Raw genomic sequence first — 12,008 nt, 5'->3', positions numbered from 1 at the left:
CATGAGGGGTGTGGAACACTGGAACAGGTTGCCCAGGGAGGTAGTTGAGACCCCATCCCTGGAGATACTCAAGGTCAGACTGGCTGTGGCCCTGGGCAGCCTGCTCCAGTTGGAGGTGTCCCTGCTGCCTGCATGACCTGTGAGGGTCCCCTCCAATCTGATGCAATCTGTGAATAAGAGGGAGAGGGGACTGCAATACTTGAGGCCAGCTCCCATTTCCCAAGGGAACCCTGATTCAGTTCCTTGGTGAGAACTCACCTGTAGGAGTCTCCATCTCTGTTGTAGTCACACAATAGATAGTCTTTGCCTACTACCTTATCTCGTGCAATCTTCAATGGCTGATCAACAGAGGAGAGGAGATCTTCACAGAGGCTTGGGACCTGGGGGTTGGGAGAACAAAAACAGGGAGAGGGAAAAAAAAAAAAAAAAAAAAAAAAAAGAGGGTGACACATTAAGGTTAAAAGAGATTGGCATCCCTAAGAACAGATTTCCTTATTAACAGCCCACATCTGTCCCAAAGCCAGAAACCCTTTAAAAACACAACAACAAACACTTAAATTCCAACACAACCCTGTGCTCCCACCTCTAATAACTGCAGATTTAATCACCCAGCCACCAGTGTGGTCCAGCACACTTCCATCTCTGCATTCTCCACCTCAGCTCCTTGCCAAAGAGGACCAGCAAAGTGATTGTGGAGGACTGGTGACTGAAGGTAAATATTTATAGTGGAGTGGGAAAGGAGGGAGCTGCTAAAAGCAAACCCCAGCCACACATCAGAGCCTTTTTTTTTTTTTTTTTTCACAAGCTCCCACTCTGGTAAGGGTTTAGAAGAGTTTCCAGGCAGCTGGCCAAACATTACCACGCTGGCTAATAAAAATCTGCCTGTGTCTGTAGGTTGAAAAATCAGACACTGCTCCTACACAGGTAGCTTGGCATGGATTTGCCATCCCAGCTCTCTCCCTGCACTTCACGTGGAGAGAGACACCAAGCTCAGGTTTAATGTGGCACAGAGGCTTTGATGTGCTGTGAGGAGTGGATATTTTGCAGCCTGAAACTAGCTTTAGTTTGAAGCACAACCAAATCAAGCAGATTCCATCCCGTGGCTGCTTGCTTTGGAGCTGATGGAGGCTCTGCTGATCGACTGGAGATGAGGAGGAAATTCTTTCCAATGAAGGCATTGAGACACTGGCACAGGTTGCCCAGGAAGGTTGTGGATGTCTCCTCCCTGGAGGTGTTCAAGGCCAGGCTGGATGAAGCCTTGAGAAAGCTGGGCTGGTGGGAGATGTCCCTGCCCATGGCAGGGGGTTGGAACTGGATGACCTTGAAGGTCCCTTCCAACCCAACCCATTCTATGAAACTATGAATCAGTACCAATGTTCCTGGAGGCTTCCTCCAGGAATTCTGCCTCTCCTCTACATCCCTGGAGGTGTTCAAACAGACATTGGCACTTGAGAACCATGGTAATGTTGAGCTGATGGTTGGACTTGATGATCTCAGAGGGCTTTTCCAACCAATCATAGAACCCTAGAATGGTTTGGGTTGGAAGGGACCTTCAAGATCATCCAGTTCCAACCCCCCTGCCATGGGCAGGGGCAGCTTCCACCAGCCCAGCTTGCTCAAGACCTCATCCCACCTGGCTTTCAACAATTCCAGGTTTGGAGCCCCCACAGCCTCCCAGGAGAACCTCTTCCAGTGTCTCCCCACCCACCCTTAACGACTCTATGATCCTCCAGGGCACAGCAGTGTGACTGAATCCATCCAGGGCCCATCAGCAAACCATTCCTGGAGCTATTATGAAACAATCACTGCTTAATAATCAAAACAATCAGGGTAAGCATCCAGATTTTGCTGGAAGGGACTGAAGTCAAACACCCTTTCCCCAACAAAGAGCTGGGAATGCAACAGGATATAGAACAGTTGGTAAGTTGTGAAGTGTATTGGTGACAACCATGCTGACCTAGAAGATAAAATAACCAATGTGGACTCTTCTCTCTTTCATTCCACAGTGAAGAGATGAAAACCTGCTGGAGAACATGAAGACAAATGGCAATCAAGGGTAAAATTGATCATGAGGTGATGAATTCACAACTCAGAAGAAATGAAAAGGGGAAGGAAGAAGGAATGAACAGACCGGAGATGTTCTTTGCTGCTCTTTAAGGCCCTGAGTCAGGGAGCTGGCTGGTGGCATTGCAAAGGAAAGAAGCCCAAAGGAGAAAAAAACACAAATGAGGGCAGCAACAGCTCCCCAAAGCACAGAGACAAATTATTTCTGTGCACTGGGTGTGACATAAGAGATCAAACTGTCCTCTAGAGAAGAGAAGACTCCAGGGGGAACCTATAGCAAGAGATGAAGGGATCCTACAGGAAGGCTGCAGAGGGAATTGTCATGAGGGTGTCTGAGACAGCACAAGGGGGAATGGTTTGAAGCTGAGGAAGAGCAGGGTTAGACTGGAGCTTAGGGAGTAGTTCTATCAGTAGAAGGGTGAGACTGGCACAGGTTGCCCAGGGAGGTTGTGGATGTCCCCTTCCCTGGGGATGTTCAAGGCCAGGCTGGATGAGGCCCTGAGCAGCCAAATCTCGTTGAGAGCTGTCCCTGCCCTTGGCAGGGAAGTTGGAACAGATGATCTCTAAGGTCCCTTCCAAACCTGAGCCATCCCAGGATTCTATGAAATGAAAACATTCCTAATCCCAAGTACAAGGCAACAACCTCCAGAGGATGTGAAGTCAAAGCAAGCAGGGAGAAATACAAACCAAGGTGACCACATAAGACCAGAAAACCCCAGAAAGGCCAAGACAAGGTGAGGTTAGCCAGAGCCACAACACCCAACCCACAAGCAGCACCCCACAGACACTAAAAAAGGAAGAGGAAACCCAAGAAATGGTTGGCAGAGCTACCAGCAGTGCTGAAAAAGCTGAAGCATTGGGTTGGGGTTTTTCCTTTTGGTCTGTAGAGGCTGTGGGGTGGTGAGGAGTGTAGAGCCCAGGCTGAGCAGCAGGATAAAGCTAGACACCTCTCCTAGGAGTTCATCATCTGATGCTTGGAGACCTGGCTGAAGCAAGCTCAGAAGCATTATGCATTCACCCAGTAAATGGGAGTGGACAGGAGGCTTTTAGACAAACTTTCCTTTTCTCTAAGAGCAGACAGCCCCAAACCCTCCAGGGAGCTGATCCCAAGCTCAGTGAAATGATGGATCTGTGAGTCCAGCTGCTTCCACTTGGGCTCTTCCTTCACTTCTCCATTATTCATTTGAGGCTGACTCTTCAGCCACCTGAGGTGACTGCTTCAGTTTCAGAGCTCGATGAGGGGGAATGGATTGAAGAAGGGAGATTTGGAAAGGAGATCAGGAAGAAATTCTTTAGAGTGAGGGTGGGGAGACACTGGAACAGGTTGCCCAGGGAGGTTGTGTTCAAGGACATCCTCATAGCTCTCTGTTGAGCTCTCTTCAGATGAGTACCTAAAGGATGGGGATCAAGAGGCTGGGACCAGACTCTTGTCAGCAGTACCCAGAAACAAGCCAAAGGGAACAAACTGGAACCTAGGAGATTCCATCTGAACAGGAAAAACTTTAGTGTGGGGGTGCTGGAGGCCTGGAGCAGGCTGCTCAGAGAGGTTGTGGAGTCTCCTTGTCTGGAGAGCTTCCAAACTCCTCTCTGCCATTGTGCTCCTGGGCAAGCTGCTGTGGGTACCCTGCTTTAGCAGGGGGTTGGACTGGATGAGCTCCAGAGATCTCCTCCAACTCCACCACGCTGGGATTCTGGGACTCTGTGATTCTGTTTAAGATGAGTCTACTTAATCTCTATGCAGCAGGGGTGAAACTAAACCATCTCTAGGCCATTTGGGAATGCAGCTACCCATGAGCATGGTCCCTGTGCCAGTCCTAGGAGCTGTGGCTCCTCCTGCAGCCATACCAGGGGGTGCTTTGCACCATACATCCCAGAACAGAACACTGCACTGTCCTACAGTGCTGCACGGCACCAGCCTGCCACAGAGCCATTATCCCTTGGGAACAGACAGCCTACAGCACTGCAGGCAACAGATCTTTCTCTCCTTCTCCTCCTTTTGGAATAAAAGAGGGAATAAAACCCATTCAGCTCCTTTGGCAAGACTGGAAGATGTCAAGAGTGTTTGAAAAAAAGAGCAGAGAGATCCCAGCTGATGGAGCTACTCAGGGAATCCTAATGATTGGAAAAGCATCCAAGTGTGGCACAGTTATCCCAGGAGAATCATTTTTGTATCATTTACTACATCAGCTTCCAAGAGCTGCTGGGCTGCCTTTCTAAAAATGAATTTACAAGATTTAGGCCTTCTGGAAAGCTGCTTACAAGGCTAGTTCAGGACTCAGGAAAGATGAGGACAAGGTTTGCAGCAGGGCCTGTCGTGACAGGCCATGGGGTGATGGCTTGAAACCAAAAGAGGAGGATTCAGACTGCAGAGAAAGATATTTTTGATGCTGAGGGTGGTGAGACCCTGGCCCAGGTTGCCCAGAGAGGTGGGAGATGCCATTCCAGGTCAGGTTGGTTGAGGTTCTGAGCAACCTGCTCTGGTTGGGGATGTCCCTGCTGACTGCAGGAGGGGTTGGACAGGATGAGCTTTAAAAGGTCCCTTCCCACCCAAACCAGTCTGAGATTCCATGAAATGCAGTCACTTGAAGAAGGTAATCTGCAGCTTTAAACACCTCAGCTGACTGACTCCTTCTGAATTTAGGTCCTTAGCACCTCAGAAGAAGCAATAAGAGATTTAGCACAGCCAGGCTGAGCAGCTGCTGCAATGTAAGCACTGAGCAATTCCTTTACACCCTATAAAGACCCTTCCTTGCATTCTTCTCCCTGGCAAGTACTGAGTCATGGAAGGGTAGGGGATAGAAGGGACCTCTGGAGATCTGAGTCCAACCCCTCTGCCAAAGCAGGACCACCTAGGGCAGGCCACACAGGAACACATCCTTATGGGGCTTGAAAGTCTCCAGAGAAGGAGATTCCACAGCCTCTCCAGGCAGCCTGCTCCAGGGCTCCTTCCTAAGGCATTTAAATTATTTTTGTGCACATTCAGCCTCTTGCAGAATTCAGTTTCTATACAGCAAGGTCCATATATATTAAGGTCCCTTCCAACCTCAGCCAAAACAGCCAAACCTTCTGATCACAGCAGAGCCAACACTGAGCAACTGATCCTCTGAGTTTTTGGTCTGAAAGAGTGGATTTGCTCTCTTGACTTTTCTGATTAGCTTCCTGTGTGTTAACCCAGAAGCCAGAATGCATTTGGGTGCCTGGGTGCATGTCTCCAGCAGTCATTAATTAGGGAACTTTGACTCAAGACTCAAAAATCCAAGAACTCAGGCACTCCCCAGGCCAAACACTGAAATGCCAGAGCTGTGATTTAGTTCAGTTCATCACTGCACTACAAATAAGTGTCACTGTGATGAAAGCATTGAAGCTCTGAAGATTGTTTCACGAGCAAAGGCAGGGCTCCCATCTTCACTGTGACACACATTTTTCTCCACACTAAGCCAGCAAGGCCAAACAAGGTCCACAAGGCAGCAAGGTCAGACACAGAATACAACCACAGAATGCTCTGGGTTGGAAGGGACCTCCAAAGCTCATCCTGTCCAACCCCCCTACTGCAGTCAGCAGGGACATCTTCCACCAGATCAGGTTGCTCAGAGCTTTGCTGAGCCTGACTTTGAAGATCTCCAGGGATGGAGCCTCAACTGCTCCTCTGGGGAACCTGTTGCAGTGTTCTGCCACCCTCATGCTGCAGAACTTGTTCCTGACATCCAGTCTCAATCTGCTCTTCTCTCATTTCAAACCATTGCTCCTCCTCATATCAGTCCAAGCCCTTGTCAAAAGTCCCTCCTCAGCTCCCCTGTAGCTCCCTTCAGGTACTGAAAGGCTGCTCTGAGGTCTCCCTGGAGCCTTCTCTTCCCCAGGCTGCACAATCCCAGCTCCCTCCACCTGTAATCTTAACCTTATCTCTTCAGCTCAAGCCCTCACTGATTTAATTTGGTCCACAGTGCTCTCTGCACCCTAATGCACCCCAAAGAAGCACTCAGTGGTCACAGAACCCCAGAATTATTGGGGTTGGAAAAGACCTCTGAGATCATCGAGTCCAGCCTATGACTCTCCTGCTGACTGTGTAGTCACAGGGCAAGACCACCCTCACTGGAAACCAGGAAAGAAAGAAACAAGAATCTGAAGGGGTCCAGGCTCAGCTGCTCAGCCTGGAACCAAAGAGCAGCAGCATTCAGAAGCACAAACCATGCAAAAGGGTTTGATGGATTTTTTTTTTTTTTTATCCCTTCCTTCTGTCCAAAGAGATATTCAATGAATGAGTAGCACAGAGGGAAGGAGAAGAGAATGAAAGGTGAGTTAAGCATCACCTGCTGCATGTTGAACAAGGCTCCTCTTGTCTCCTGTAACAGTATTCTCCAGCAGAGCAAGCCAGGGATGGGGACAGTGTTTTAATTAAGGCAACTGCTCTGCTATCAAGACAAATAATCACTTGTGTCAAAGTGGAAACTGGACACTTTTGAGGGGGGGGGGACACACACTTAGCTTACCTAAGAATCATTCCTTCTTAACTCACTTTTTTTTTCTTTTGCTCAGAGGGAATTATTCTCACTGAAACAATTGATTCTGATTTAGTTTTTTTTACTGTGATTAAACAAGCACCTAAAAAAAAAATAAAGTTCAGAAGAAACAAGAGCAGTTTGTTGGCTCCTCATCAACAGGAGCCAGCTCATGCAGCCCAGAAAGCCAGTGGTGTCCTGGCCTGCATCAAGAGGAGTGTGGGAAACAGGGAAAGAGAGGGGATCCTGCCCCCTTCACCCTGCTCTGCTCAGACCTCACCTCCAATCCTGCCTCCAGTTCTGGGGTCCCCAGCAGGAGAAGGACACAGAGCTGCTGGAGAGAGTCCAGAGGATGCCACAAAGATGATCCAAGGGCTGGAGCAGCTCTGCTGTGAGCACAGGCTGAGGGAGCTGGGGGTGTGCAGCCTGGAGAGGAGAAGACTCCAGGGGGACCTTAGAGCTGCCTTCCAACACCTGAAGACAGCCTACAGGAAGGCTGCAGAGGGACTTTTCATGAGGGTGTCTGAGCCAGGCCAAGGAGGAATGGTTTGAAGCTGAGGGAGAACAGGGTTAGAGTGGAGCTGAGGAAGAAGTTCTTCAGTGTGAGGGTGGTGAGACTCTGGAACAGGCTGCCTAGGGAGGCTGTGGATGCCTCCTGCCTGGGGGTGTTCAAGGCCAGGCTGGATGAGGCCTTGAGCAGCTGAGTCTAGCTGAGAGGTGTCCCTGCCCATGGTGGGGAGGTTGGAGCAGATGATCTCTGAGGTCCCTTCCAGCCTGAACCATTCTATTTTTCTTTGTCTTACACACACTCCACATCCTTGCTTTGATCATGCTGGCTGCACCACATCAAGTTCTGCACCTTACACGTTCAGGAGTTCAGATTTTGGCTTCTGAGCCACTCAACTTGAGCACACCAATGTGATTGCTTTCTTCTCCAGCCCTGACTGCAATGATTCATGTTTAAAAGCAGAACAGCTCTGAGGTTCTGCCCTTGGAAACTGCCTTCTTCTATGTTTATTCAGAGGTCAGCCTGTGCTGACCTCCACAGGAACCTTACACACTGGAAAGCTCTGCTCCAATGCAGCTGAATGACAGCTGAAACACATTTACATCTTTTTTTTTCCCCCTTCAAGAATCAGAAGGAAGAAACAGCAAGCTTCAAAAGATCAGGACAGAAGGCATTCAGATCCATTTGTCCTCTGAATTCATGCCTATTAAGATGCAGGTATCTGAACACACATGGGAGCAGAGCAGTTTTTAATTAAAAGCCACAGCCCCACAGGAAAATGAATCTTTTAATTGCATGTGAACTCTTCAAGCCCTGGTTTTATTTCTCTAAGCCAAGTGACATCACTCCAGAAGGGGACAAAACCACTGCCCACATCACTTGGGGGCTCCAGTGAAGAGCCCTTGTGAGGTACCCAGGGCTCTCCCCTTTTGGCACAGGACCTCCCCTCCAGCTCAGACCCTTCCCCCCCTCCAGCTCAGACCCTTCCCCCCTTCCAGCTCAGACCCTTCCCCCCTTCCAGCTCAGACCCTTCCCCCCCTCCAGCTCAGACCCTTCCCCCCCTCCAGCTCAGACCCTTCCCCCCTTCCAGCTCAGACCCTTCCCCTCCTCCAGCTCAGACCCTTCCCCCCTTCCAGCTCAGACCCTTCCCCCCTTCCAGCTCAGACCCTTCCCCTCTTCCAGCTCAGACCCTTCCCCTCCTCCAGCTCAGACCCTTCCCCCCTTCCAGCTCAGACCCTTCCCCCCTTCCAGCTCAGACCCTTCCCCTCTTCCAGCTCAGACCCTTCCCCTCTTCCAGCTCAGACCCTTCCCCTCTTCCAGCTCAGACCCTTCCCCCCTTCCAGCTCAGACCCTTCCCCTCCTCCAGCTCAGACCCTTCTCCCCTTCCAGCTCAGACCCTTCCCCCCTTCCAGCTCAGACCCTTCCCCTCCAGGCCAACATCTACTACACTATTATCCTATTTTTTTTTTCCTGAGTCATTCCCCAGCCTCAGAATTTCCTGTTCCTGCAGAACATAGGCAGGGCCCAACGGATGTTGTGGAAACTCAAGGAGGAAGCCTGGCTCCACTCAGCTTGGGCCTGAAACCACCAGGCAGAGTCACTCCCACAAATCCACACACTGCTAAACCTTCACTGGATCCCTCAGATGATGTCCAAGGGCCACACATCCTTCAAGCCTTTCTTTATGAAGTGACACTTCAGTGCACTCTTGTGTTCAAGCCCAGATGGAGTTGCTATTGGAAACAACTCAGCTATAATAAAGTAGTTGTGTTGAATTCAAGCATGAGTCCTGGCTGGGTGAGGAGTGGCTCCAGAGTGGTCTCAAGGAGAAGGATTTGGAGGTGTCAGCTGATGGAAAACTCACCATGAGCCAGCAAGGGGCACTGGCAGCACAGAAGGTGACCAAGTCCTGGGCTGCATCAGAAGTCTGAGCAGCAAGACAAGGGAGGGGATTCTGCCCCTCTGCTCTGCTGACAATTCAGCTGGAGAACTGCTTCCAGCTCTGCTGCCCCCTGCACAAGAAGGACATGGAGAAAGGCCAGAGCAGGCCATGAAGATGATCAGAGGGCTGGAGAACCTCCCCTACAGGGACAGGCTGAGAGAGTTGGGGCTGTTCAGCCTGGAAAAGAGAAGGCTCCAAGGGGACCTTAGAGCAGCCTTCCAGTACCTGAAGGGGAGCTGGGGAGGGACTTTTGACAAGAGCATGAGGGGGAATGGATTGAAGCTTGAAGAGGGGAGATTTAGACTGGAGATTAGGAAGAAATACTTTAGAGTGAGGGTGGTGAGACACTGGAACAGGTTGCCCAGGGAGGCTGTGGATGCTCCCTCCCTGGAGGTGTTCAAGGCCAGGCTGGATGAGGCCTTGAGCAACCTGGGCTGGTGGGAGGTGTCCCTGCCCATGGCACAGGGCTGGAACTTGGATGATCTCTAAAATCCCTTCCAACCCAACCCATTCCATGGATCTATGGATTCCTGCTCTGCAAGAACCAAGTTTAAGGCAATTTTTCTGGCAGAAGGCAAATGCCAGCAGGATCCAAGCTGGCCTCATTAGTGATGTCAGAGCAGCAATGGTAGAGTAATTACAGAATTGCTCAACTCAGCTCAAGGAGCTACATTTCAAAGCTCCCAAAGGTGAGTGCTGTTCCCAAACCAGGATGCTTGCCACTCTCCCTGAGACTTGCTGGATTAAAGAGGGCTTTTGCTAGACCCGCCATCCCCTAGCTCCCTGAGAAACAGAAGGTAGCCATCTGGCAGGCATAGCCAGAGTGCCCTGGACTGTGCCTAGTGACCTGCAGCTGAAGGCTTCTGTATTTCATTACCAGCCCCAAATCCCAGAAGCCATCAGAGTGTATCAATATCTTGGGAATTCTTGACTGGTTGTGTCAGGAGTCCAGCTGGTGTTGGAGATATCCAGCAACAACACTTCTGTATCCCAGCTTCTCCCCATCTTTAAAAGAGGTTTCTAATTGGGATCCAGGCTCCCCAAGCAATCCCCACACCCCCTCCTTTAGAGGTATTTAAAGAGGCATTTTAAGGGTCTGGAAACAAAAAAGGTATAGATTAGGCTTAAAAAAAAAAAAAAAAAAAAAACACCACACCTCAAAGACTAAGTGATTCTGGAGCCAGAAGTGAAATTCACTTTCACAATGTCCTGCACTAAGTGGGGCTGGTAGCCCTAAGCCAAGCATCACATTAATAATTTGCATATATTAATTGCTATCTCCAATTGCCATCAAGATACCCAGAGGTAATATCTTTTCTAGCTGGAAAAGCTCCTGCTTACAGTCACTCATCTCATGGAAAACTGGCTCTCAACAGCCATAAATTTTCTCAGGCAGCCAAAGTCAAAAATCCTTAGAAACCTGACTGGCTGCTGGTGGCTTTGAGCTTGTCACACAGGTCAGCAAGTCCAGGAAGAACTCAAGTCAAAAACTCAGCTTGGAGACCATGAGGTGTCCCTGCCCATGGCAGGGGGGGTTGGAACTAGATGATCCTTGTGGTCCCTTCCAACCCTGACTGATTCCATGCTCTCAATGCACTTCTGCTTCCACCATTTTCAAGTTTTCCCTGGGTCTGATTTCGTTTCCAAGCCTCTTCCACCCTCCCTAGATATTCAGCATGCCATCTGCATTCAATTATTTTATCTTTCTGCCCAGCACTGCACACTGCTTAGGCTCTTGGACTCAAAGCACAAAAAGCTTCCAGTCACGTTCTCATGTTCTTTATGGTCTGTGCAGTTTTCCTGGGGATGAATTCTCCATCTTCAGAGACCTTCACTTCAAGGCATGGGAGCAGATCTGAGCCTTGCCTGCCTGGAGGCACATCAGCTCCATCAAGCAAGGTCCTGAATATTGTGTAAACATTTCAGACTCTGAAGTTTATCCATTTTGAGTTTCATCACTCTGGGACTTTCTGAAAACTAACACATTCTCCTGTGATGAGAAAGCAAAGATGATCACCTCCCAGAGCTGTAATTGCAAACAGAGCCTTGAAACACCACCAGGGAAGTTACTGCCTGCTCTGTCTACAAAGAAGCCAAGTTGCAATTCTTCCATGGCAGCAGAACTTCATTGATCCACAGAATGGGTTGGGTTGGAAGGGACCTTCAAGGTCATCCAGTTCCAACCCCCTGCCATGGGCAGGGACAGCTCCCCACCAGCCCAGCTTGCTCAAGGCTTCATCCAGCCTGGCCTTGAACACCTCTAGGGATGAGGCATCCACAACCTCCCTGGGCAACCTGTGCCAGTGTCTCCCTACCCTCACTGGAAAGAAAAGAGCCACAAGGAGAATGATTCCAATTTCCAGGAGTGCTCCTTAAGAAGGTAGCTGCCCAAGCCACACTCTCTTTTTTGGGGGAGATTTAGAAGCTCTCTTGTAGATTCTGACAGCCTCCCACAGCAGTCTGTTTACAAATAAAGACTAACTGAATTCCAACCAGGGCAGGCATTCCACACCAAGGCACATCACCAGCACCATGCACAGCTTCTTTCAGGCAGGACCTGTGGACTCCTGTGATTGACAAAGTCTCTAATGAGCTCTAATTGAACACTGGATAGCCTGGAAAAAAGAAATGTAACAACAGATGTGGTAAAAGGGCAAACCACAAACTGCTCTGCTAATGAGTGAGAAGTGTCTGGTCTGATGAGGGCCAGTGACCCAAAAATTCTCTTCTTCCATCCACCTTTTTACTTCATGGTCAAGTTTGGAGCCTTTCCCCTGCCAGCCCAACACTTGGGGGCAGCAATGGACAGTCTTGAACATGGACCATCCACTGCTGCTGGCACCAAGATGCTCTTCTGCAAAAAAAAAAAAGAAAAAGCTGCAGAGTATGGCTCTGATGGAGTAAGAGGTATCTCAGGGAGGGAAGTTGCTGTGGTTATACCTCCCTGCAGCAATACCAGCCTGAGAAGGAGATGTCTGCAAGAGTTGGGCAGCCTGGA

General features: G+C 49.7%; 1 protein-coding gene across 2 annotated transcripts in view; it reads right to left on the bottom strand.

The window, feature by feature from the left end:
* CAPZB (capping actin protein of muscle Z-line subunit beta) overlaps positions 1 to 12,008 on the bottom strand; it is a 76,410-nt gene that overhangs the window by 35,755 nt on the left and 28,647 nt on the right. For both annotated transcript variants that reach the window (XM_054394803.1, XM_054394802.1), the window contains one exon: positions 259 to 380. In XM_054394803.1, coding sequence (XP_054250778.1) covers positions 259 to 380 — 122 coding nt within the window. The remainder of the gene's footprint in view (positions 1 to 258; positions 381 to 12,008) is intronic.

This window comes from Indicator indicator, chromosome 32, assembly GCF_027791375.1.
Source record: "Indicator indicator isolate 239-I01 chromosome 32, UM_Iind_1.1, whole genome shotgun sequence".
NCBI lineage: Eukaryota > Metazoa > Chordata > Aves > Piciformes > Indicatoridae > Indicator > Indicator indicator.
Note: the sequence above shows the minus strand (reverse complement) of the source record. Positions and strands in the feature narration are given on the sequence as shown.